The sequence below is a fragment of the Haemaphysalis longicornis genome, unplaced genomic scaffold (assembly GCF_048455015.1).
Source record: "Haemaphysalis longicornis isolate Haplotype H1 unplaced genomic scaffold, Haemaphysalis longicornis Haplotype H1 scaffold_1, whole genome shotgun sequence".
NCBI lineage: Eukaryota > Metazoa > Arthropoda > Arachnida > Ixodida > Ixodidae > Haemaphysalis > Haemaphysalis longicornis.
Genome location: NW_027526203.1, coordinates 406,618,334 through 406,643,961, shown reverse-complemented (window position 1 = coordinate 406,643,961; position 25,628 = coordinate 406,618,334). Strand labels below are relative to the sequence as shown.

Here is a 25,628-nt window from a genome sequence, read left to right as displayed (position 1 = left end):
CATTTTTCGCAGCCCCATAACTGAAGACCGGCGCCGCGAAGGCCACTAGTGGCAGTGTAGCACATGCTAGAGGAGGGGGCTTGATCAAAGCAGAGCATGACAACGTATCAGCGGGGGCTAGTGTGCAGGCTTGGGCGGCATTCCTGCGTGAGCTCAAGCACGGGTGGTGGTGGGGAGGGTGAGTGGGGAGTCAATGGGCAAACTGCCACGCCGTGCGGTACGTCACCTCGCTGGAAGGAGATCACCGTGTCACTCAGCTCTTCAATCATATGAACACGACGCCCTTTGATGCCCATCACTTTTTTTCCAATGAGGACAAGCAGTGTATTGGAGGCAAAGAAACAAAAGCACAACCTACATCAGACAGCCTAGAAAGAGGACACTGACATGTCTTACGACACACGTCTCGTGTATCGTTTATTTGCACTACTTATGTTCTTAGACTGCAACCAACACGCCCAGCAACAAATTCTTCTTGTTATCAGACAGTCCCGAGGTGCAAGGAAAAAGTACCACCCGGCTGCCATCCCTTCCGACCAGCCAGTCCGCTGCATCAAACTAGTTCTACGACCAAGCAAAACGCTAACAGATTCCATACCGAAAGGTGTAGATGATGCAAAGGCAAATAAAGGAGCTCTTGAAAAAAAAAAACATCATAACCGAATACGCCCCAGAAGGCCAAAAACCACACAAAAACAGACCACGTACAGTCGGCAAAAGGCTTGTCTATAACGCTCGAGTGGCGTGCTTCGGACTGCTCGGGAGACACCTAGTGATAACGTCTGGTTTGAGATGGGTAGAATGTGAGCATGCGTGGCCCGTATCCGCGCGATGGCTGTGTCCCTCCCCGCTGTGCCCATCACCTTGGCTTCCACACCTTCGTCGACCGTGATAAGCACTGCATGCCTGCGCTGCCGTGCCGGGAAACAAAAGCAGAGGTTACCCGCCTCAGCGCAGGCTGTGCGTGTTTTTTGTCTGCATTAGCTTTGGCGCACAGCGGCTCATTACGTCATCATTCTGCCAATACGCTGCACGAGTACCGCGTGCACCACTATCCGGTTTCTTCTCTCGGCTTTGCACGTCCCTGCTGACGGGCTAACGCCACAGTACTTAATGCACTGTGCAGTCGATCAGGGGCCGATATCTATTCCCTCTAGAACACCGGTGCATGCATTTTTGGCGATTACTATTGTCTTTGGCGATTCCGCAACAGAAAAAAAAAACTCTAGCTTAAATTGCGTAGGGCGCCGCGAAAATTAAGCGTTGCACATAGCTAAGCACAGCCAACGCTGTACTAAGAATCACTAATCTCCACTTTTGTTTCCCGCCCCGGCAGCGCAGGCAGTGCTTCTCACGGCGAAAGAAGGTACGCAAGCCAAGGTGACAGGCAAAGCGACATGGGAAGCAGCAATCACGTTGATGCGGGTCGCGCATGCTCACATTCTACCGGTCTCAAACCAGGCGTTATCGCCAGATGTCTCCCGCACAGTTCGGAGCACGCCGCTCGAGCGTTATAGACAAGCCTTTTGCCGACTGTACATATAACTTTACTTTCTACGCTTGGATTCGCGCTAACGCCCATAGACTTTAATGCAGCGATCCCATCATGTCAGATTTGCAAGACAGTGCCCTTTAACATTATCGTATGCAGTTACCTGCATTACCATTGTCTGAGTATACTGCTGCATGTGACAGCCCATTGAATGCTTAAAGGAGCACTGACACCAATTTTCGGCGTTAATATTATTGCAGAGTTCGCTTCCTTCACTCAACAGAATACCCTGGCTGAAATATGAGTGGCCTCCGACGCGAAGAACAGTTTAATTGGATCTCATTTATCGCGCCGACGGAGCAGCACGCGGAGCGGCACTCAGCAAATGGACATCAGCGTGACATCACCCCGTGAAGCCAAAAGAAGTGACGCGACAGTGCTCGTCAAAAACTCGTGACGTCACTTCACGCACGCAGCCCCACAAGCGGCGAGCGGGCGCAACACCCTCTCAAGCGGGTGCCGGTGACGTCCGCACAAAGCGGTGAGGTCAGACCGGGATTCTGTCATATGCGCCTTTCAGGATAAAAGCGCGGGAATTTGAAACAAACGATTTTCAGGCCGTTCAATGTAATTAACTATCGTGCACTGAAGTATTTGAAGTGCTGTTTCAGGTTCGCCAGACCATTAAGCATCGATAAAAGCAATAAAAGTGTAACATAAAATTTTCGTGTCAGTACTCCTTTAATAAAAATGCAACAACAAGCCTACAATTCTTTTAACAGTGGTTAACCTTTCACTCCTTGAAAGGCATTACAGCAAATGGAAGGGCGTATCAAAACCAGCAACCACCTCAACAACATCGAACACGTAAACTAAGGCGCCAACACCAGACAGTCCAATCACAAAAGAGTGGAACAAAAATAAACTGAAGTCAAACATCAAAACGAATGCTATAAATTCCCAACAGTTAGAAAATTTACAATCAACCACAGGTGCCTTTTTCAACCCGTTTACCAATCCCGCATGATGAAACAGCTACACAGCAATTGCACAATAAGGTTCACTGCTTCTAAGAACCCACACATTCCAGAATTTTCTGTAATAATTATGACCCCCTTGAACCTGGTCCCTGGCAAAAAATTTTTGAGCAATGGTTACGAAAATTGCCAGGCATGTGCAGCATGCTGACCATAAACATGAAATTCTTTTTTAAACAGAACAATGAGAACACACTTTGTTCGTAATTTTTAGAAAAATCTACTAAGTAAGTCCTTTTAAATTTTATGCAACCATAATCTGGAGGAATCAAGGAGTGCAATATAGGTTATTTCACACCTTTAGCTTTGTTGCCTGCAAAGTCATGCCTCTAAATAGTTCACAACTAAAGAAATGAAAACTGAACACGTCTCTAACCACAAACTGTGAAAGTACACAAATTCCAAAGTATCAAAGGTATAAGCATACAACAACCCTTGGTGCACTCTGCAAGCCATTTAGATTATGGCTTGATAGCAATAAAAATTCAAACCAAACATTTTTATCTTTGGAATGGATGTGGGGATTCGGAACAATTGAAGTAGCAGAGCTAGCAGCATAGAATGACCTTACTGCACTCCTTAAGACCTCCAGATTATGGGTGCATAAAAATCGTAATGCATTTGGCAGGTTTTTAAACTTGACAAACAATTGTGAAAACGCTTGAATCAAGGCGGAAATTTGGGCGAGTCGGAATACGTTCATCTTGCACAGCGTAAAAAACACACGGGACATGAGTAAGAAATAGACAGCGTTTGTGGTGTCTATTTCTTACTTGTGTCCCGTATGTTTTTTATTTTTTACGCTGTGCAAGATGAAATTGTGAAAACAATTTGCAGATATCTGAACTAACTATCCTATGAAGAAATTGATTTTATATTTGTGACCAGCATGCTGCAAAATCAAGTTTTATGACAACACTTCAAACATTAGAACTTTTTCTCAAAGGCCCAAGGATCATGAAGACAACATACAACTTTGGTTCGCTCAACAGATTACATCTTTCATACCTGATTACATTACTGTTTGGTGGGACACGATACTGCCATTGCTGAGGAATTTCCAATTAAAGGTGTGAATGGCTTGCCTGAGTAGCCAAAACTTATTACGCACCGTTGAGAATATGAGCCATTAACAGGCAATCAGCACACCAATTCACGCTGAAGGGTACAGACCCAAAGGAACAATTAATGGCCCCACCGTGACAAGCTTAGTAAGGAACTAACACAGCCTACTGTGTGCATAAAGGCCTGGTTATTGTTTCAGAAAACCGAACTCTCCTGCCTAAGACTATTTAATTACTTCAGCACAACCAAGAACTTCTGCTGGCATGAGTGGCCAGAGTTGCTATGTTCTGCGATAACATTTAGGCAAAGTGAGTTGTTACAACAGCAAATCAGAGAGGGTGCCACAAACCCAGTTGCTCGGCTTTACGCCACTAAAAATTGTCACTGAATTCGTACTATCACCCCTTCACTGCTGCAGAGCCAAGAAATAAGGCCTAGCCGTCCTATAACGTCCTCTAAGTGTGGCAAAGCTGCTTAGGTGTCACCACCGTTCCTTCCGTTTACCAAGTTACTCGGTGTTAATTAAATGCAGTCTGCATAAAAATTGGCACATATATTAGTCTAAGGAGCGGGTGATCTTTTTAAACCTGTATGTCGTTTCCAGGCATGGCCAATATTTAACCAGTAAAGGCAAAACAAAAAATGCCCGTGTAGGTTTACCATTTGCCAAATCTTGGCGCGTGCTAGCAAAGCCTGGGTGGCCAAAATTAACCCACAAGACTCCATTGAGACAGACCTCACAATGTATTCATAGCTTTGGCCGGCAGAACACCCCCTTGAATTCAGACATTGTATATTGTCTTCATTGTTCCGTTCATGTCAACGAAATGACATGAAATCTGTAAGACATTACATTTAAATATAGCAGCTCAATTGTGCAAAAGGTACAGGACGGTGTGAAGGCCAGAGGGAATGCATCCCTCAAAGAATGTGGGGAATGCACCTCTACATACCTTTTCCAGAGTCCGAGTTTCGAATGACTATTTCGTCTTTCAGAAAATTCCGGCCCGGTATCCTGCACCCAAAGGATAAATATGAAAAACACATTCCCCCTACCCTTCCACTCCACGCAAAGTGCAGCATCAGCCAAACATTTTCTGAACCGGCAGCAATCAGATGCACACGAAGGATTGCTACTCACTTTGCCGGCTTGCCAAACTTTCCCGAGCTTTTCAGGACTTCTGTGGGTTGCAGCGAAAGTGGCGGAGAGCTTGCCGGCGCCATAGCCGACAGCAAGTGCGCACTCTGCTGCTGCTGCAGCTGCTGCTGTTGCTGTTGCTGCGGCTGCTGAGGCGGCGCTGCCCCGTACGAGATCTGGGGCGGCGAGGAGTTGCACGAAGAGGAGTTACACGGCGACGACGAGCTGCAGGGCGAGGAGTTGCACGACGCGATGCAATTGGTGCTGCAAGTCGTGCTGTACGACGAACTCAGCTCCGACTCCTGGCCCTTGAAAGAAGCACGCAACGGAAAAGCTGAGTTCGAGTAGAACTGGCAACTGGGCTAGCCAGTTTACTCACGGCATCTTCACGAGTGGTGTGAGAAAAGGCAACAAGGTGGCAGGACAAGCGTTGCACTGGCTTGCAAGGTTTACTGAAAACGTCATACAGCACATACTAGGCACAAGCGCAGTTCTTTGCATGCCGAAACCGTGCGCAGATGTGCATTGGTTAGTTAATTTACCATAAGGCATAGAAAAAAAAAACAGTACAGCACTGGGGTTACGCTAGTACCAAGTAAGGTCTCGGAGCTCCCTGCCAGGTAGACGAACAGGGAGCCCATCAGCCAGAGCTTGACGAAGGCTCTGATGGCCCCCAATGTGCAGTTTCTATCCCTTCCCCTTTCAACTCCTTGTTACGACAGGTTACAACATGTGTGTGGGGACTCGAGGTCCGCGGCGTTACCACTCAGAGTCAGCATGAATACCCAAGCCGCCCCATGCACGGTACCCTTGAGGTGTACATGTACCAAGCTGGCCGAACTTTTTTCTGAAAAATTTGTCAAATGCACAAGTAAAACAAAGAACTAACCGAGCGAGCTATAAAGTTAACAAGCATGATACCCAAATGGGCGATCCAGTGGAGTCGGCCAGCGGGACACAAGCAAGCTGCTACTAAGCCACTCTAGGGGCAAGCAAGTGTGGCTCGATTGTGTGTTGCCATGGAAAAGAAAAGAATGTGAGAGGTGAGAAGAGTCCCAGTTGATAGAGCACAGCCAACCTCAATGTGACACGTAGCCAAGGTCATACCCATTGTTACGGCAACATGGCTGCTACACAAGCTATAAGCAAGCCAAATATCTTCCATTCTGATACAAAAAGTTCCGCTTTCAAGTGAAACAACCAATAAACCAGGATGATTTAACCTCCTGCCTCCAAGACTTTTTCAAAAGCATACAGTACCAAACCTAGCAGTCATGCTGTGAAATAGGTGATATCTGCCGTCTTGTTTCCTGAATCATGTAAGCACACTGATCAGTGTTAACAGCCTGCGTCATGCGTCAGATGATTGCAGCAAAAAACTTTGAAATTTTGGTCCCAATGCATGGTTCTGCTGCCCACTGCCGCCCGTGCAAGAGGAACAAAATTTAGAGCTATTCAACAAGCAGATGCACCTGCTATATTCTGACTCGTGAGCTCTAGTTTAAATTTCTGGTTAGCCTAAAGCAAACATATTTTCAGTATTCACTAGATTCTAAAGTGCACCTTTTTCCCCAGGAAATATGTCCTGAAGTCTCATGCGCCTTAGAACTGAGCACCAGCTAAAGCAGCCCCAGCAGTTCCTTATTGTTAACATTAGAAGGGCAACCGTAATTACACGTTCGGGCGACATCAAAATAAAAAAAATCTTAAGAGGCTTATCTCTTTGTGTAGAAGGAAGGAACTTACTGCCTACAATGTATAGCACACACGCACTCAAAAGAAAAAGACCTGCAAAGCTCAAAGGTCGCGTGCAGCTGGTGTGAAGGGCTCTGCATAGCGTTGTCAATAAAAATTAAAAGCAACTGTTGCTGATAGCAAGTGACCCTTTTTAGATAGCAATCCCACGCTTTTCCATACTTCGTCCTGGTGAAGGACAAGGAGCAGCTAAGGCCCGTAGTAAGGTGCAGGGCACGCCCTTCTATTAAGGACAGCCACTCCGTGACAGCCACTCACTGAACATTTTCAAAGCAAAGCTTTAAACGGTTAGGCAAAAGGAAAACCTGGTGGTTCCCTGTACACATAAAACTCCTCCGGAGCAACCTGATACGCATGCATGAGAAAACTAGGTTGGAGAGGAGTTCAAAGTAAAGGGAAGAGAGATTGGCTGAGTTTACAGACGACACACCAGCATTCTCGCATCTACTGGCACTGGTACGTGGGAACAAAGGAGCGAATCACGCGGGTAAATGCCAGCCGCACGTTACAGCTTTGCTGGTTAACTATCTGTACGGAGTGCACGGGAATATTTTTTAAATATTTTTGTGCGTTTTCACGACTTCAGTTAGGAAGAGCAATCATCACGGGTGGTTTGACATGCTGCAACAACAGAATGACAAGAGCCAATATAGCATGATAATAAATGAAATTCTTGCACCTATTATCAGCTTGTCCTGTGAAGAAAACTTTTGCATGTTTTCTTTTTTCAGATCTCAAAAATCAGGTGCATGCTAAAATTGAGGGTACGTTAGATTTGAGTACATACGCTACCAACCAATCGATCCGTACTAAAAAAAGGCCTGAAACCCAACATGTCTCACGTGACGTTTGGCCCATTTAACTAGTGGCAGACTGAACGACACCAATACCTTAAGTCAAAATGACAGCATTTTGATATGCAAGCTTTTTTTCTTTGAGGAAGAGGGGGGGGGGGGCACTGTGGCAGCACCAGCTAGAACGCTCAGTTCAAAGAATGGAATGACCAAACAAAGCGCTTTGTGTGCTACTGTACACTGAGTTGCAGCTTTTTCACTGCAGTCTCAATATGGTTCAAGCATAAGCCAGCAGGATTTGCCATGACGCTACTGAAAAAGATTGCGTCGGATAAGTACTGAACATTTCAAATTATTTGAAAATTCACACACCCTCAACATTGTGCACGGTGATGGATTTGAGGCTTTCTCACTGCCCCATATTTGTGCCCACCCCCAGTAATTGACCGTGTAGCATGAGGCAGTGAAGAAGAACACTGGGACATCAAGCTTTAAAACACAAAAAAAGCATGTTTCCTCATTTGCAGTTGTGCAAGCTTCTTTTCTCAGGTGCACTCATCAGTTGCGAATGACCCCAATCGAGCGCTTTTCTACAAGCTAGCACCTGAATGGTACACTACAAATTCTGCCCTATGTGCTAATGGCAAGCAGCATAATAACAGGCTTACACACCTCTGCCAATTGCAGAATCATTTTCCGGTAGAAGTCTCGTATGTTTTCGTTCCATTTCCATCCCATGCCTCGTAGTTCGATCATCTGTAGAAGCTTCATGCGGCTGCACGCGTCAAGCCTCTCGTCACGAGCCGCATTCCTCAACGTAACAAAGTAACAGTCCAGCACCTCTAGAAAAAGAAAGGCCACGGAAAAAGGAAGGAATGGGGGGGAAGGGGGCAGTTACTAATGGTAGCCAGCACAGGTCCCAAAATGTCAGAATGGGTGTGAACAGGCCACAGTGCAATTCATGCAAACCGTAAGGTACCACCCGCAGCACCTACTGGCACACTTTTATGGTGAGGAAATGCAACAGCTACGACACAGGGCATGAAAGAAACTGCCACTGCCTTCGCATCTTAGCAACTTACAAATGAACCAATTTCAAATTGACAGCCCTAGTGCCAGCTAAAGGCCTCTTTGAGGCACAAGTCTCCCGGGAAAAGCTTGTTTTAAGCCAATACTGCTACCAGCTGCTTCTTATGGCTACCATCTGGGTTGTTTTAGTTTTCATACGAGATCAACAGCATGCACGCCTATAAACTAACCCATAGCACGCGTGGCATAATGCAGTGTAGCTCAGTGACAAGACCTTTGACATACCAGCAAAAAAGAAAAGCAAGTGTACCTTTGTTGGAGCTATCAATGGCAGCCCCTTTCACCATGAGCATGGCACAAACCGTGCCAATTTGGGCAGAAACAGTTTCGTCAAAATTGCCATTGTTCACGGAGACATGAAGGATCTCCAGCTCATTTATTACCTCCTCTTCTGTGAAGGCACATGGTGCTGAAAATAAAGCATGCATTCATAAGCCATGTATATGAATGAGAAACACTGGCAACAACAAAGAGCAGGCCTCCTTTGAGGTGCAAGCATAGATAGCCCTGGCCTGCTAGATCTAACAACAGCCCTACAAAGACGGACAGTAGAAAGACCGACATACAAGACAGTCGTAAACACTAATTACCATACGAGACAAACGTCTACAATGCACAGGCCTTGTTCAGAGTTTTCCACATCAACTTATATTGTTAGGTGCAAAAGGGGTTTATTTACAGAAGGAGATAAGAACTAGTGAATTGAAGGAGGTGGGCCACTGTACCTTCAGAAGGTACGAGCAAGCCCCAACTTCTGTCTTGTTGACCGGTTATGCCGCGCCACTTGACGCATACCCCATCAAGGGGATTGATTCGCATAACTGTGGAACAGCCTCTGCCCATGCTTTCCACCAGTTTCTCCACCATCGATGTACAGACCAGTTTCCTCATCATTAATGTACAGTTTGATGTGTGACAATACAATTTTAGAGTGGAGCTGTAACAGGCTGACCCACCGTTTCTTTTAGCACGCATAAACCGATAAAAGCGGCTCCCCTCCTCCTCCCTTCGGCCCCTTGTTTGCCTCGAAGATCGATTGTAGTGTTTAACGCGCCGAGGGCTCCGGATTAATTTCAACCACCTGGGGATCTTTAACGTGCGCCGAAATCTCGCACACACAGGCGTTTTAGGTTTTCGCCTCAATCAGAAAAGCGGCCGCCGCAGCCGGGAATCGAACCCGCGACCTTATGCTCAGCAGCGCAACGCCTTAGCCACTGAGCCACTGCGGCGGGTCCCTTGTTTGCCTCCGGCGTTTCATATTTTTATATAAGATGGCATGTAGTCTGTGTAAAAATGTCTTCCCAGCCATGTATTTTTGTTTACATTTAAAGCCGATGTTAAGGAGGTTGCTGTAAGCTTGGTCTTTGTAAGCTGACTTTTCCACATGATGTGTTGCACACTGAAGCCTACTCAAAGAAAGAATAGGCTGCAACGGGTGCAAACATGGTGGAAGGAAACCACCCAACGATTAAGCCACAATAGCCAAGCGCAAGCATAACGCCCATCAGGACCCCGAGTACCGCAAGGTGGAAAATGCAAGACATTGGTGTGGCTACAATCCCACTGAACACTTCCCTGGCGCGATGGCATGGTTTGAGCGGTAGTTTGTGGCCAACCAATAACTCACAAACCCCTCCGCGGGTCATCCACCTTCACAGAGTGGAGTGGCACATAGTTATCCACACCAACTTATTGACATCGGCTCTGATGACACAATGGTCAGCCCTCGGGGTTAAATTTTAGCACACTGATAGCACGTTGAACCAGTGTAACCTGTGCATGTACAAACAAAAAGTCTATATTAACCGTGAAGTGTGGGAACATAAAAATCTTTGAAGGCCGAGATGGCAGAAAAACAGGCTGCAAACTAATGTGACGTGACTGAGGTAGTTGCGGCAGCTGCGAATGGGGAGTGTATGGCATTTTCAGGGGTGAGACAGCTGAATCAGATTTGGGAGCAGTTTTTGGAGCAGCGAAATATCGATTTTGGAGCAGAAGAACCTTGCTTTGGAGCAGAAGAACGACATTTATTATATCACCTAAGGAGCCAAAAAAAAATCAAATTTTTGGCAACTCACGGGTGAAAAGTGCACTTTTTAATTGATTTTGAACGTACATAACACTGAAACAGCCTTTCAATAATGTTTTTTCTACCAGAGTCTCACAAGTTACGAACTGCACTACCTTTTTACTAGCCATTTTTGAATTCTTAGGCTCTATGCATAGATAGCGTGGAGTTCCATTGATAATATCGAATTGAAAAACTAAGCATCGTAAGGCATTTTTATTATCATGTGAATGCCAAAATTGTTACTTTTGTAATCCTATGCAGACTCGTCTTTATGCACAAGTGTAGAGCCACGGCCAAAGTGAGGTCACAGTCGTCGCACCTTACCAGCCCTCCCATTTCAATCCCCAAGGTGCATGTTCACTACGATCGTAATCGGAGTAACGTTGGTATGTTTATCCACCTCCCTTCTTTTGGCAATAAATTTAACTTCAGATAAATGAACCATTATTACTAGCGTGCAATAATAGCCCATCCCGCTATTGAAGACCGCTTGAACATTTCGCGGCGATGTAGCCTGTGCCGCCACTTCTGCAGCGTCGATCGTCCCATTCCCGTCGCTCGCAAGTCCGCTGGGAAAGGCATCAATAACTCAGTGTTTTATAACACCGCAATGAGTCCGAAATTTCACTTCAAGCACGCACCGGCCTCACACTCAAGGCCGAAACATGGCGAATTCGCGGGCGCTATGTTGTTTTTGATGAGCTCCTGTCTTTTGAGTCGCGCCCCTTCCAGCAACCGATCAAACGACTATATGTAAACCCAGCCACCCCCATAACTAAAACCAAGGTAGAAATTGGCGAAGAGCGCTCTGCCTGAACCACAAGGAACTGCTTCGCCCGGCGGCCATGTTTTCATATCTTCATCACACCAAGGTGACGGTGCCCAGTAATGCCGTTCCGGAGATACGGCGTTCCAAAAATTGCCGTTTTTTCATCAACTTGCACAAGCGGTTTGACGCCTACGTACACCTAAGCATTTTTTCTACAGGACTTTGCAATGGTTTTCAATGGGAAAATTTTAAAAACGCACAGAATATAACATGTTCAACCCGACATTGTGACTTTCGAAAAAATCTACCTCGGGGACAATTTTAAGCAGGTTTTTCATGGAATGATCAATCAATTAAACCTTTACAAACAGCATCACCTTGGGGGTGCTGGAAAATTATGCCGTCAGTAAGCATTTTTCCGCACTGGAACTGACGGGAGCGTTAAAATCCTTGCCTCTCAGACTGTTTTGGAGCAGTTTGGCGCAATTTTTGCGATTTTCAAGCTTTTGGAGCAGCCTGGCGCAGGAAAACAAATTTGTATCAAATCTGCGCAATATGCGCAGCTGTCTCACCCCTGCATTTTCTCTTTTGCCAAAAATTGCAGATGAACTGAACTTCTAGACTTCCACTGAACATTTATATTGAGAACTGCATGGGTTACTCTGCAATAAGCAGCCACAAATAAGATTTCGACACACATACTTCAGCATCCCTTAAACGAGCCCTGTTATGCTCCCAGTAGCCATATTGACACATTTCACTGCAATGTTGCTTGAAAATATCACTTTTCTACGGCTGTCATGGAATGTTCACCCGTACCACGGAGCAAGAACAAGCCAGGAGGGAAAATAGCACTTCCTAGGGCGGCCAGATAATGTCACAAGCATTGGGCCTAGGTTAAGCTTTCAGCATCTGTCGTGGCCACTGCGATCGGCATTTCACTGCACAGCCCCGGAATGAATTCTGGCCGCTATCATTTCGGCCATCAGGTGCTGCTACCCTCTCCTTCACCGTCACAGCTACGAAGCTTCGTAGTCCAGGTTGGTTTTCATTGTGACATTATCCGGGCGGTCACCCGCACCCACCGCTATGGGCCGTTTCACCTCCTGTGTATATTCTTGCTCCCTGACCTGCACTGTTGCTTCAGTTTTGGAATCCTTGTAACCCAAAAGATTTTGACGTTAGCAGTGCCTAACAGCAACACAAAATAACTTGGTGGAAGGATAAATAACTATTTGGGAGCGGGCTCAAGAAGACATAAGGGTTATTCTTTTCAAGTGGAAAGGCCTAGCATGCAATTTCCTGACTTTCCCACTAATTATGCCTTAAATATTCGCTAAAACTGTTTCATTGCCTTAATTTCTTACACTGAGAAAAATGTACATACTCATGGCAACTAATATTTGCGGGTCTTTGATTAATAAATTTTTCTGGTGAACTACTGCACGCAGCCACTTGAAAGCACAGTCCCCTTTGCCTTCTTGCACCAGCTGTAACAGCTCTGTGGCTTTGACCCCCGGTTGCAGCCACACATTTCTATGGGGCAAGGCACATTAAAGAGCCCTAGGTGGTCAAAGTTGATCTGCAACCACCCAACTATGGCACGCTGCATGCCAAGCTGTGGTGTGTAAATATATTTCATATATTTCAGGAGGAGCCCTTTAACGTAGTTCCTTGGGTTAGGGGCCATGGGGTTTGCAGTTGGTCGGTTTCTTCCCACACATTCAGGCACAAAGCCTTACACACAAAGTTAAGGAAAGAAAGTGGTTAATTCTACAATCACCACCTCCCCTTTGCGTTACACCACTGTAGTCTAATTTAAGATTTAAGGCAATACTCTCGCTTGACAGGATTTTGTCAATCTTGCAGAAGGTGCACCCATGTGTTTTCTGCTAGTTATGTTGCAATCAGTATATATTTTGATAGGATCATTTTTAGAATTTCCATTGCCTCCTGTATTTTTTTTAATGCCAAATGCATTGCCCGCTTTACAATGGGAATGATGGGGATGCCTGTTTCGGCCCCGTCGTAAAGTGGAGCCCTGAGCTTAACCGGGATCCCCGACCGTATCTGAATTCGAGAACGGCTTGTGCCTGGTTGCCAAGGCAACCAATGCTTGAGATCGCCAAAGTAGTGGTGCTCTGGCCAGAGATAGAAATCTCAGTGCCACAGCTGAGCATGTCTCGCCTACGTTGCCTCTGTCCACCGTGCGTTGCCCAAAGAGTAACCAGTCACATGAATAGAGAATTGGGAAGGCTCGCAATTGGGAGAGAGTGGCAGGAGTAGAAAGAAAGGGCTTGTTTGGCTACTCAGGGCTGATACGTTCGGCATTGAAAAAATACAGGAGGCGACGTTTAGAACTTTTCCTTTTGTTTGCTGAGTAGATAGAAATTGAAAAGGAAACGGGAGGAATTTTTATGACTTACTTGAAGCAAAACCACTTCAGCAATGGATGCAGAAAAAGTTTGTAAAAGTACGCACCCAGCAAGGTCAGGCCAGATAAGTTAGAGGGGACGGTGGTAAGAACATCAAGTTTATACCTCGAACAACTCAGATCCATGACCTTGCGACAGCACTTTTCAGTAGAGCGTAAACGAAAAACTCGGAAACATTAGCGCGAGTTAATGTGACCGTGGATCACTGTAAATGGTGGCCACTATATCGATCAGGTTGCATTTACAGAATAAGTGCAATGACTTCATACTGGTAGCTCATTAGAGGCTATAAAATATTGACTGAAAGATATACAACCATGGGTATTAAAATGTCTATACAAACATTCCGTGACAACCCTAAGGGAGTGACAATGTAAAATGCTGATGCAGTGATATGTCCATGGTGTTAAAGACTGCGCCATGCACAGGACAACAAAAAGACATCCTATTTGTTGTCCTGTAAGGATTAACAACAGCAAACTAGACCAAGCTCATGCTTTTTCAAATGAAATGTCCTAGACCCTAAAACAGCAACAGTGGCAAAGAGGTAACCGCACGGAGTGATTTTAGCGAGCAACATGACAAGTGTAACTAAATGGGTTCAGCAAACAGGTAGTGCAGGCAACAAGCTAATACACTGCCGCCAGGTCCCTCTGTCGTTGTCACGGTCGCTTCCAGCTGGCCAGAAGCAAGCGACAGTGAAAGCATCAAAATGGCCTGGCAGCAACGTATCATCTTGTCGCTTGTTGCCCCCAGTACCTGTTTGCTGTACCCATCGAGTTACACTCGTCGCGTCACTCGCTGAAATCACTCCATGTGGTTATCCCTTAATCCTGTACTTGGGGCATAACTTCTGGCATATTCAGGCCACGTCCACATTGCTAAAAGTAAGACCACTATTGCAAAATTTACCTGCTCAATGCTACACAGAAGTGCCTAGAGCACAGAACAGCAGGTTCGACAAATTCAATAAAGTGCGATTGCATAGAGCGAAAATATTGCTATCACACATCTGTGCGGCATATAAAGCCAAAAAGCTAATATTTGAGCTGAATATGTTCAACAATGGAACAACAAGCTACTAAATCAAGAACATAACTAGTCTAAATTCTCTTCTTCCAATTCTATAAAATATTTTCTACGTAACAGGACGCATTGTAGTAACAATATGAGGGGGTAAAACCTGATTTTAAAGCAAATTCTGATGTGTCGTTTGTTACCGATAGGCTTTATTGCATTTCTGAACACCAACAAATTTGGCCAACCAACCCGATTTTATGAAAATGGGTGGAGAGTGAATGCAACTTGTTCCACAACACCGTTTAAATCACCATTAACATCGCCGTGCAAAGAAAAAGTGCAAATAAGCAACGACAGCAATGACGAACCTAACTGTCCCCCGCAGCTTTAAACTGCAAGATGAATCGTGACGTAGGAAGCAAAAGTGAGAAGTCTCAATGTGCCCCTCTCTTAGCTGCTGCACGTCTCGCTTGAACAGGAGCAGTTATGTCTTTGTACGGGCGAGACTCCCTGAACATCATACAGCAGTGTTGAGTAACAAGTTTTTAGTTCTGAACTTCACCCAGAAGGCATTCTAAAATAAGTAGGAAGAAAATGCCTGCTCCCCATAAGGCTTCATTTTACAACCTGGAAAAAACTTCCAGCATGCCTGAATTTTTCAAAATACCAGTGCTTGAGGAAATGAGTGTGCCCTACATTCACATTTGCTCACTATACTCGGGTACAAGTTAAGAATGGCAATAGCTCATGTGGTGTATCACTTATCAAATATCGGTTAATTAAGTGGAAAATTTCTCTCGCCGTGCATTTAGCTCCCATAGGTGCTACGCGTTTGCCCCCCTTTATCTCGAAATGTTTTTTCGGGAACCACGGATATCTCAAAACATTGACAGAGAGGACACAAGGCAAAATCTGCTACAGCCAGCTGATAAGGCCTCCATGTGGACTCATAGCTCCCACTACGCGACAAACGCGGTTGTGAACAGCAAATTCAAAATTCCCACCGCCACGGCAGTCTCCTATCCAACGTGTCAAGTAACTGCGTGAACGAGTACAGCGGGTGTGTGGCGCACTGCGAGACCGCGGCCGGGCGGCTCCGCGAACGGCCAACACAAGACGATATGCTGTTGTCCCGACAGGAACGGGTATGGAAACCGTGCGGCGCACTGCAAGCTCACGGCCCGGCGTCTCTACGAGTGCGCGATACGCAAGAACGTCCGACATGATACAATATGCTGTTGTCACGGGTGGTCAGGGCACGAACGGGTACGGCCAGCTGTGCGGCGCACTGCACGATCACAGCCAGCGCAACAGTTCGGGCCGCGACCAAGTACAGCACACGGCACACTGCACGGAATCGATTCAGCTCAGACAACTTACTCACAAAATAAACAAAAATTAGCCACTGTTGGAAACATTTCGCTCACCGGTTAGAAAAAAATAGAAAAGGGAGGCACATTTTGCAGCAGTGAGTCTCGACAAAGGTCACTGTTTCACGACGCCAGCAAAGACACTACAGTGCTTTTGTCGCAGCATGGCATCGTTATCTAAAGATCTGACGTGGCCACACTGCTAACAGGAACAAAACTGCCCGTGTAAACAAAAATAATAAAATTCTGGGTTTGAACTCTGAACTCTGCGCTGAAACTGAATTCTTACACGCTAGCCGGCATGTTTCGGCACTTTCCACCGTGGGTAGCTTTTTTTTTTTCTCAAACACAGGATGGTTCGATTGGCACAAGGCCTATTCGGCGTGCCAACGCCCATCTAGTGCTCAACACTGCCTTTTGTGTACCTATTTCCTAGCTCCCAGCTTTGCCCCGACGGCTCGCAATACCTGTGTTTACCTTTTACCGGCCAATTATAGGCACGTCTCTGCCGCTCACAGCGAAGCAATGATGATTGCACAAACTTTACAACCCCTTTTCACCCATGTTTTACGTTCTTGAAGGAACAAACGACCCGAAACCCATTGAATGCGCACCGTCGTCTCGCACGCAGCCGTGGGAGAAATCGCCGGCTGCACCCACTCAATTCCTGACTGATGCATCACTTCCAGCCGGCGGCAATGGCTGCCCTTCTTTTTCCAGTTTCAGTTTGAAAAGAGAATTTTTTATCTTTGTTTACGATGCAGCGACACAAATTTGGGCCTCCAAATTTGGCATGTGGCGCCTTTTGAAGTAATACTACCGGAAAATAGTGCGTTTAAGGGGTCGAAAATTTCGTTGCAGTTGGCCTTTAAGTTGTACCCGAGTATAACAGAGCCATACAACCTTACACTAAGCACTGTGATTTGCCTGCCTCTTTCTATCATAGCCAATAACTTGCCTGCGCTGTTTTCCTTTCACTGAATGACTATAGCCAGAAACACCCCATTTCCTTTTAAATGCTCTCTGGCCACCTTCACACCTCATGCTGCATTCCAAGAGAGCTTCCAGAAAACAAAAATGTGTTGGTAACCAGTCTTTGCAGTCTATTATCAAGTTTAGTCATCAACTCGTTATTTGAGAAAGAGTTAATGAACTAGCAAGCTTAAATTTGCATTGCAGATCGTACTATTATCAGATACGCTATTCAATGCACCCGTTTTGAATTTCAAGGCTCAATGGCTAACAACAAAGTGGGGCACACACAATGGCTAACGTCTTGAGGAGCTCTGCCCCGTAACATCAAGTTCTCAAAGGTGGCTTCCCATGCTCTTACCAGATGAATCACTCAGTGTGCTCACACTCTCGGCTGGGCTGACTACTGTCGACGAACAGCGCTCCGAGTCAGAGTTTAGACGAAGCGGACGGGGTCGTTCAAGTTTGCGCACACCTTTTGTGCTCTTGGTGGCCATTTCGCAAGGGCTATGCACCTGCAAATAGCCACACACACAAAATGAGGCTGGGCTACAAAGCAACACTTAAAGGGCTCATCCCTAATGGGTACCCACAAAGGGATGCATGCTAGCTGCTGTTTTTAGCGAAATTTTTTGGAACAGCTTTGGAGTGAACACTGTGTTGAATGCAACAGTGGAGTGAGTGCCCCAGTAAGGTGAATACAAGACAGTAGTTTCAGAAGCCGTACAGGCTGTTCTAACACAATGCCCAAGTGCAACAGCACGAGGCCATAATAGATGATTGGCCGACAAGCAAAAACACCTAAAAATAACTTCACTTTTTTGTATCCTCTTGAGATGAAGAGCCACAACACCTCGAGTAAGAATGCTGTGCTACTCGCCACTCACTAACGGGAGGAGGAGCGACTTGTACTGCAGCTAATAAGAGGTTTAGGATTCGTTTTACTGCTGCAGACAAGGGAAGCTTCACACCACTGTACAGGGGGATTAAAAGAAATACGAACAACCAAGTACACTGCCTCCAACGTATGCTGCACTGTCTGGTTGCGAAGTCAGTAAACTGCACGCATGCATAGTTTTACAGCGTTTGAGAGTGCGGCATATTTTGGGGGGAAATGCTTGACAAAGAAGCAACGCTGGTAATTTATTTTGTGGAGCCTTTTTACACTCTGTTGCCCCTGAGCAGGATGGGAGTGCCTGTTATTTACTATGTTAGGGAGCCACGCACGCAGCAGGCAGATTGTAGCTATAGCACGATGCTCTTTAACCATCATCCTGCTCAGTGGCGATGCAGTGTGCAAAGGAACCTCAAAAAAAAAAAAAAAAAAACAAGAAGAAGAAGAAAGACCGGTATCGCTTCTTGATGAAGCATTTCCCATAAATGTAAGCCGCACTCTCAAAGAAGTGCACATGCATGCAGTTTACTGATTTCACAGCCAGATGATTCAGCACGCATCGGAGGATATGCGCTACGTTGTTCGCATTACTTTTAATCCCCCCTGTACAGTTGAAAGCTTTACGACTTAACACGGGAGCGCGTGCCGCTCAGTACATTCAGAGCACTCTGGTGACAGGATGGTGAACTTTCGTAGCTCATACACTATTTTAGCAGATCCCCCCCCCCCCCAGACAACGGTTGATTGTGTTGTTGTTTGCTGCTATAGCTACGTCAGATATCTGGACACGATTCCAGAGAATACATGTGCAGAAGAAGGGCTTTTTATCAAGCACAAAACTCAGTGAACACATAAACATTTGCTTTTTGCTCTCTGGCAGGGTGATAAAAATGTGTTATCGTCACATCTTCATATTTTCAGACGCCATGACGTAACTAATGCAGCAAGAAGCCACGCGATAAAGCGTTTTCAGGGAGCGCGCCAGCCTCTCACAAGAGCACTCTGTATGTATTGAGCGGCATGCACTCGTGTTTACTGTCATGAAGCTTTTGACTGTACATTCTGTGCTTAACTTGCCACACTGGCCCATGTCGTTTGCACATGCACACAAAGGCTGTCATTCCGGTCCTCACTGATGTCATTCCTACTCTCTTCTTCAAATGAGGAACCACACTTCTCCAGTACAGAGCTACAATAATGGGTTACCCGTTCCTAACAAACATGTGGAGAGCAGACGCTAATATCTCCAACGGGCTATATAATGCTTTTGTATTAAAAGTCGCACTATCTCTCGGCAATGTTCTGTGGAAACGAACACAAATAACAATGCACGAAAGAAATAAAGCTGAACTAGAAAGCAGTATTTCAAGGGTTCTGCATTGAAAGGCGACAAGTGAACTTCTTTTTTTTTTTTAATCAAGAGCCGATACAGCCATACTATACGGACAGCCAGTGCTGGAAGAAATCCTGGTATAGCTTTCATAAGCTTTACCATTTGAGTAACTGATCACACGCGCAATATCTAACCACACATGATTCGGCTAGCGGCCAAGCTGAATGTGTGCGTCCCATTACTATTAAGGGATGCGCGAAACCGGGTGAACAAGAACGGCATACACGTTACGCCTGCTTTTCCTGCATATGAGGAAGCTGCATGCGGGTGAAACGTCAAAGCAGCCACGGACATAAGCGGTACGTGCGGATTATTCAGGACACGGCTGCGAAAGCTTAGGCCTAGGCTTAGCGACGACTACTGTAAACAAACGCACCTACAGCACCGCAAATTCCAGGCTTTTCGACAACAAACCATACCAATTTCGCAAGAATGACGTTGTGAAATTCCTAGCCGCACACGCACGAACTGTAGGCAGCGTGACTGCCGACAGCGTGCGTACGTCAAGCAATCAAAGCATGCCCAACAGAAAAGAGCTCATGACCAGCGGGATTACTTTTATTGCCTGATTCTGTAGCTGAACAACACATGACAATGGCTATGCAGCTCACGACGACCAACCCGCATCGTTGCTTCCCCATTTATCGGACGCTGACCCAACTGCATATCGTGACACATTCGAGATTGCCAAACTACTGAAGCTGCAAGATATCCGCTTAGATTTCAAAAAATAGACCGCAGTGCGACAACGCTAACCGACAACAGACAAAATGCTGGTTTTATACATTCCCACAATTAAAATGAATGCAGAAAATTGCCTGAAACAGGGCCCCACGGCGATGGAATTGAGCTCACGCTACTCCGAGCGTCCTGGGATGGCTGCTTGTAGGCGTGTTGTTTTTTTCGTGCGTTGATTTGCTTCTGCCACAAGGGTTTTGACAACAGGCGGCGTTGGTGTTGCAGTCGGTGCGTTCGAGGCTAAAGGCCGTTAAAACGCTAAAAAGCGGTGGTAATTTTAAATGCAGAAGTTTCGTCGGACGTAATTTTTGGGTTACGTAGGACGTAACTCTAGAGATTGGGAATTTCAAATCTTCGGCTTGAGTAACAGGGGTTGCCGTCTATGTTTGGGAGCTTTCGGAGGTTTTGTGGGTTTAGATTGGAGCGACTACAAGTAGGAAAAAAGCCCTTTAGACACGTGATTGAAACTTGGGTTGTTTTTTTGCACCTTGGTACGAGGGCGCAGTTTCCTGTTTACCTGTGGACAGTAGTATTAATGCCTGTGGACGGATCGTTACTAAGGCCCTAGCCACTCTAACTAGGCAGTTTGTGTTGATTTTCAGAAATTTGGGCTGTAAATGCGTTTCTGTAAATTTTTTCATCCGCGGACAGAGTCGTGGAGACAAAGAATTTTGAATCTTGCGAGACAGCAGACTTTCTGGTGAAAAATCATACTTAAATTGACCGCTAGGGCAACTCTATTATTACTTACCATGATCACTTACTTCACAGTGAAGTTGTAAAAGCTACAGAATTACCATATTTTGTTATACATGGCCATCGACGGAGTGCGTATGTTTGCAAAAAACGGCTGTAATTTTTCTTTAATCGATACTATCCCAAAACGAATTGTACGAGATTTCACAAGGTCGCGGGTTCGATTCCCGGCCGCGGCGGCCGCTTTTCTGATGGAGGCGAAAAGCAAAAACGCCCGTGTGTACGATATTTCGGCGCACGTTAAAGATCCCCAGGTGGTCAAAATTAATCCGGAGCCCTCCACTACGGCGCGCCTAATCGCCTGCGTTGCGTCGGCGTGTTAAACCCTACAATCAATCAATCAATTGTACGAGAATTAGCCGCCAAAAAGGTGCACCGTTACGCCGAGTTTCATTTATTGTGATGAGTTAGTTCACAGTGAAGTTATAAACGTTACAGAATTAGCATCTGCTGTCAATACATGGGCTTCTACGGGAAGAAATCAGACAGCCTCGTGTTTGTCCCGAATTAAATTGTCGTGTAACTATGTTCAATCGCAGATTACAAACAAGCATGTTTTGTTTAGGGCATACTTCGTCCAGCTTCGCTGGTCATCCTTCTCCACGCAGTGAAAGAGCACTGAATTGTTTCGTTTTTTGTTTTGTTTTGTTTTGTTTTGTTTTTACCTGCGGACTGCGTACTTGAAGCTACGGGAATTCGTTTCGTTTTCGTGGCCTCCTGTTATTTTCCCGACCATAGGAGACTCTCTCTGACGGTCGACACACTGCGGTCGCGATTTCAAACAGTTCGTTTCTCCTTTTGTGTATGAGCCCATAACGTACATCGCTCAAGGCTGATTGAACCGGTGTCCTGTATGCGTGTGTCTGCGGTGCCTCGAACGCTAGTTTACGTGTATTTTTAACGTTAGCTCACGAATATATCGTGTGCACGCTATATCTCCGTGCAATTAGGCTGCATTGCGGCATGCATGCGAGATGAATGGGAGACGCTTCTGTAAAGCGAGCATTGTTGGTAAAAGCCGATTCTACGCGTGAAAGGCAAACTGCATAGGAAAGTGGCCCTATAAAACCGTCTATAAAATTAAAATTGGCTGGCGATTACGGTAATCCCTAATGCGAAATTTGGGCGCAGCAGCTGTTTTGACAGTGCAAAATATGTTGAGGCAAATAATTTCAAACAGGCATATACCGTATTTTCGCGATTCTAAGCACCCTCCCCTACTTTCGGGGAAAAAAATTGGAAGAAACGTTTACATTCGAATCTAAGCACCCCCTTTTCTAAGCAACCATCGCAAGGTGAATTCCAGACGCGTGCGAACGGGTCCGAGTTGAGGTTGTAGCAAAAGCCAAACCACTTAACGGAACATCAGAAAACCCGCTGGGGGATACTGAAAGCTGCGGCCCAAGCCAACGTTACTAGAACAAACTCAGTTTGAAAGCTCCACCGGAGAGGCGGGCCGCGTGGCGGGCGCGAGAACTAGTGGCGCTGTAGTCGAGTCTTGCGCTACTCTCGGCGCGTCGTCTGCTACTGCGGCGGGCGCCGCAGCAGCCGTCCGCGGCGGGCCGCCGCCCCGACGTACCGCGGCGGCTTTCTAGTACTGCTGTTGCTAAACTTAAACATATATCATCTTCCAGGTCGACATGCTTAAACATCTTCATCCTTCCAGTCGACGTTACCGCATCCCATTTGTGCACTGTTTGAGTGCACTGATCGTCTGTATGCGCATTGACTTGCATGCGTTGCTCATTGGCTGGCTAAGAATCGACGGTGGGCCTATATTTGAGCTGTGTAGATTGCGTTTAACTTCCATATACGGGAGTTTCTTAGCGAGTGAGCATTTTCAGCGTGGCTTCAATAAGTACTGAGCTGTCTTATCTCGACGAAAAATGACCCAACACGTTTGTAAAAGCCGCGCCTTTATGCCTGTGCAGCAACACGACAGTTTTTGTGAATCTGGTCAGTGCGAGGTTCCGTTAACCAGCTTCCTATGTAGAGTTCTTATTCTCAACTTTTATATGCGCCGGGCTCGTCTCACCTCCTCCGGCCTCAGCGCTGTTTGTGGTGCATAGGAGACATTAGATCACCGAAGATGAAAGTTCGCCCACAGTTCTGACGCTAAGTTCATCTCTCGCGGATGCACTCGACTTTTGCGAAATCACGTGAAAGCTTTAATCCACAATTTAAAGGTGCGGATTCTACGCCTAAGTTCATAAGGATCTTTGACCGCCTTTTTGGTGTTTTTAACTCACTCAAGAAATCCCTCCACCTGATCGTACAAGGCACCTCTGCGAAAGGCGAATGAGGATTCAATGAGGACTTTTTTAAAGGCTGAATTGTAGATAACAGAACTCCAGAATGCATAAAGAAAATCAGCAATTGAGGGCCTCAAGAAAACCGCATTTTTAGGGCTCCCCATACGTATGAAAAGTGTCATGGCAACTTTTGACAGGCTTGTGGAAACACGGAAGCAGCAGAATTTGCTCACGCACAAGATGTCTCATAACCACCTGAAAGCATTTTTTGGTTGCGTAAAAGGCAAGGGGTGTCAAAATATAACAACCCTAATACCTTCCAAAGGAGCTGCATCAGGCAGTTGTTTAAGCAATTTCATATTAGCCGTACGCGATTAAATATGATCCAATATGCATTCAGCCGTTCGCGGGCGTAATGCGTATTCGCTTGAAACATTCCAAAAGTCATGTACTTGGTGGAAGCAACAAAGGGGTGTATGATTTTTATTCACCCGAAATTAATTCGAAAGGCCGTAGAAGGTGAGACCTGCCCGGCGCACATAAAAATTCAGCACAGGAACTATAAACCGGAAGCTGGTTAACGGGACCTCCCACTGATGAGCTTCACAAAAACTGTCGTACTGCCATGCGGGCCGGAACGACCACCCTCACGTGTTTTGCCTGAAGCCAAGCAAAACACGTGTTGTTTTGCCTGGCGAGCATCGGCGTCAATAGCGGGCGCCTCCTTCACTCCAGAAGGTTTTCATTAAGATCGTCGGTGCAAGTGCACGCGTGCTTTGCAGCGACCAACATTACTAGTAACGTTGGCAGCGAGTGTGTACGCTTTGCTCGTCGGTCATTTTTGGAACTGTTTTCGGCCATGCGAAGGAGCTTGCACGAAGACACGTACGTCATGTACAAAGCGTAGTGAGGAGCAAGAGATTCATCAACGGTTCGGCATGCCGACTTGCTTTGCGCCGGGGTGCAAGAGCGGCTACCGCAATGGCTACTCCACTTCACGCCACTTCTTCGGGCCACCAAAGGACCCTACGGAATTCAAAAGGTGGGAGCAAGCTTTACATCGCAAAGATAAAAGGCTAACTGCGAAATGCAAAGTCTGTGACATTCATTTTGAAGATGACGGCATTGTAAAGCACTACCATGATGTTGTTGCCGGACAAGAAATTTTGATAGCACGCGGAAAGTGGGAGCTCGCGCCCGGTGCATTCCGCGTTTGTTCCCAGCACTTCCACCACATATATCGAAGCCGAAACTTTCGGGATCAAGGCGCAAATCAGCCCAAAAACGCATGGTGTCCCGCAAAAGTCCAGTGCCTAGTTCTTCGGCGGAGGAGCCGCCGGAAGTAGAACAGCAAGACGAAAGGCAAGCGGTTATTAGCAACGCTGCCGTGACTCAGAGTTGCCCTGGCGTCACACTAACAATTGATAAATTGTCAACTGTCACGCTGCCTTCAAAGCAGTGGATTTTCGAGAGTTTTTACGACGAGGCAACAAACAAAAGGTGTGTGAAATAAATTATAAAATATAAAATATAATATAAAGTAAAATAAATATAAAATCACTATCTTACAAACGTGTTGGGTCGTTTTTGGTCGAGATAAGACAGCTCAGTAGTTATCGGAACTACGCTAAAAATGCTCACTCGCTAAGAAACTCCCGTATATGGAAGTTACACGCAATCTACACAGCTCAAATATAGGCCCACCGTCGAATCAGCCAACCAATGAGCAACGCGCGCAAGTCAATGCATACAGACGACCGTATGCATATCTACGTAAACAGTGCGCAAATGTGATGCGGGGTGTCAGCTGGAAGGATGACTAATTTTGAAGTTTGTCGACTGCAAGGATGATAAATGTTTAAGTTTGGCGATAGCACTACTAGAAAGCCGCCGCGAGCAACTTCGCGGCGGCCCACCGCGGCACGCCGCCGCCGCTGCAGTAGCAGACGACGCCCCGAGAGTAGCGCAAGACTTGACTGGAGCGCCGCTAGTTCTCGCGACCGCCGTTTGGCCCACCCTCCTCCGCTGGCGGAGATGCGGAGCTCCGAAACTGAGTTTATTCTAGTAACGTTGGCCCAAGCGGCACAACGTGTGACTGACTGTATACGTAAGCGGTGGGTTCGCAAACTGTACCTATTTTTTTCTTTTGAGTGTTCGCCGAATGAAACATTCTTTGCGCCACTCTCGTCAAGAAACGGCCGAAAAAAAAGAGGGGGGGGGGGGATAATTTAGGTTTTTCAGGTCTAAGCACCCCCCCTAACTTTGGGAATCGCGATGGTGGAAAAAAGGGGGTGATTAGAATCGAGTAAATACGGTAAGTATGGTTACAGAAAACATTTTTTACATTTTGCTCCTTCTTTAAGAAACCCCCTTTCTAGTCATTGGTTGTCATGGAGGCCTTGTGGTCAGAGAAATGGACGGACGGTGGCATCCAGGGTGGCACCAAGGGGATATGGGGAGGGGGATCCCTACAGTTGCGTGGCAGAGAACGGGAAGACGCGGAGAGCGAGACGAACTTCATTTGTCCATTTGCACACGCGGGGCAGTTCTGTTCTGCTCCGGGCAGGCAAATAAGAGACCAAAGGTG

General features: G+C 46.3%; 1 protein-coding gene across 5 annotated transcripts in view; it reads right to left on the bottom strand.

The window, feature by feature from the left end:
• Nucleotides 1–20,271, bottom strand: part of LOC144155462 (eukaryotic translation initiation factor 4E-binding protein Mextli-like) — a 77,530-nt gene extending 57,259 nt beyond the window's left edge. For 4 of the 5 annotated variants that reach the window (XM_077686917.1, XM_077686919.1, XM_077686921.1 and 1 more), the window contains exons 1-7: nt 20,114–20,271; nt 17,369–17,522; nt 8,621–8,779; nt 7,954–8,123; nt 4,736–5,040; nt 4,548–4,609; nt 227–298 (exon numbers count right to left, since the gene is read on the bottom strand). In XM_077686917.1, coding sequence (XP_077543043.1) covers nt 227–298; nt 4,548–4,609; nt 4,736–5,040; nt 7,954–8,123; nt 8,621–8,779; nt 17,369–17,504 — 904 coding nt within the window. In that variant the 5' untranslated portion in view covers nt 17,505–17,522; nt 20,114–20,271. The remainder of the gene's footprint in view (nt 1–226; nt 299–4,547; nt 4,610–4,735; nt 5,041–7,953; nt 8,124–8,620; nt 8,780–17,368; nt 17,523–20,113) is intronic. The other variant, XM_077686918.1, reaches the window with a different exon arrangement.
• Between the last annotated feature and the right edge of the window lie 5,357 nt (nt 20,272–25,628).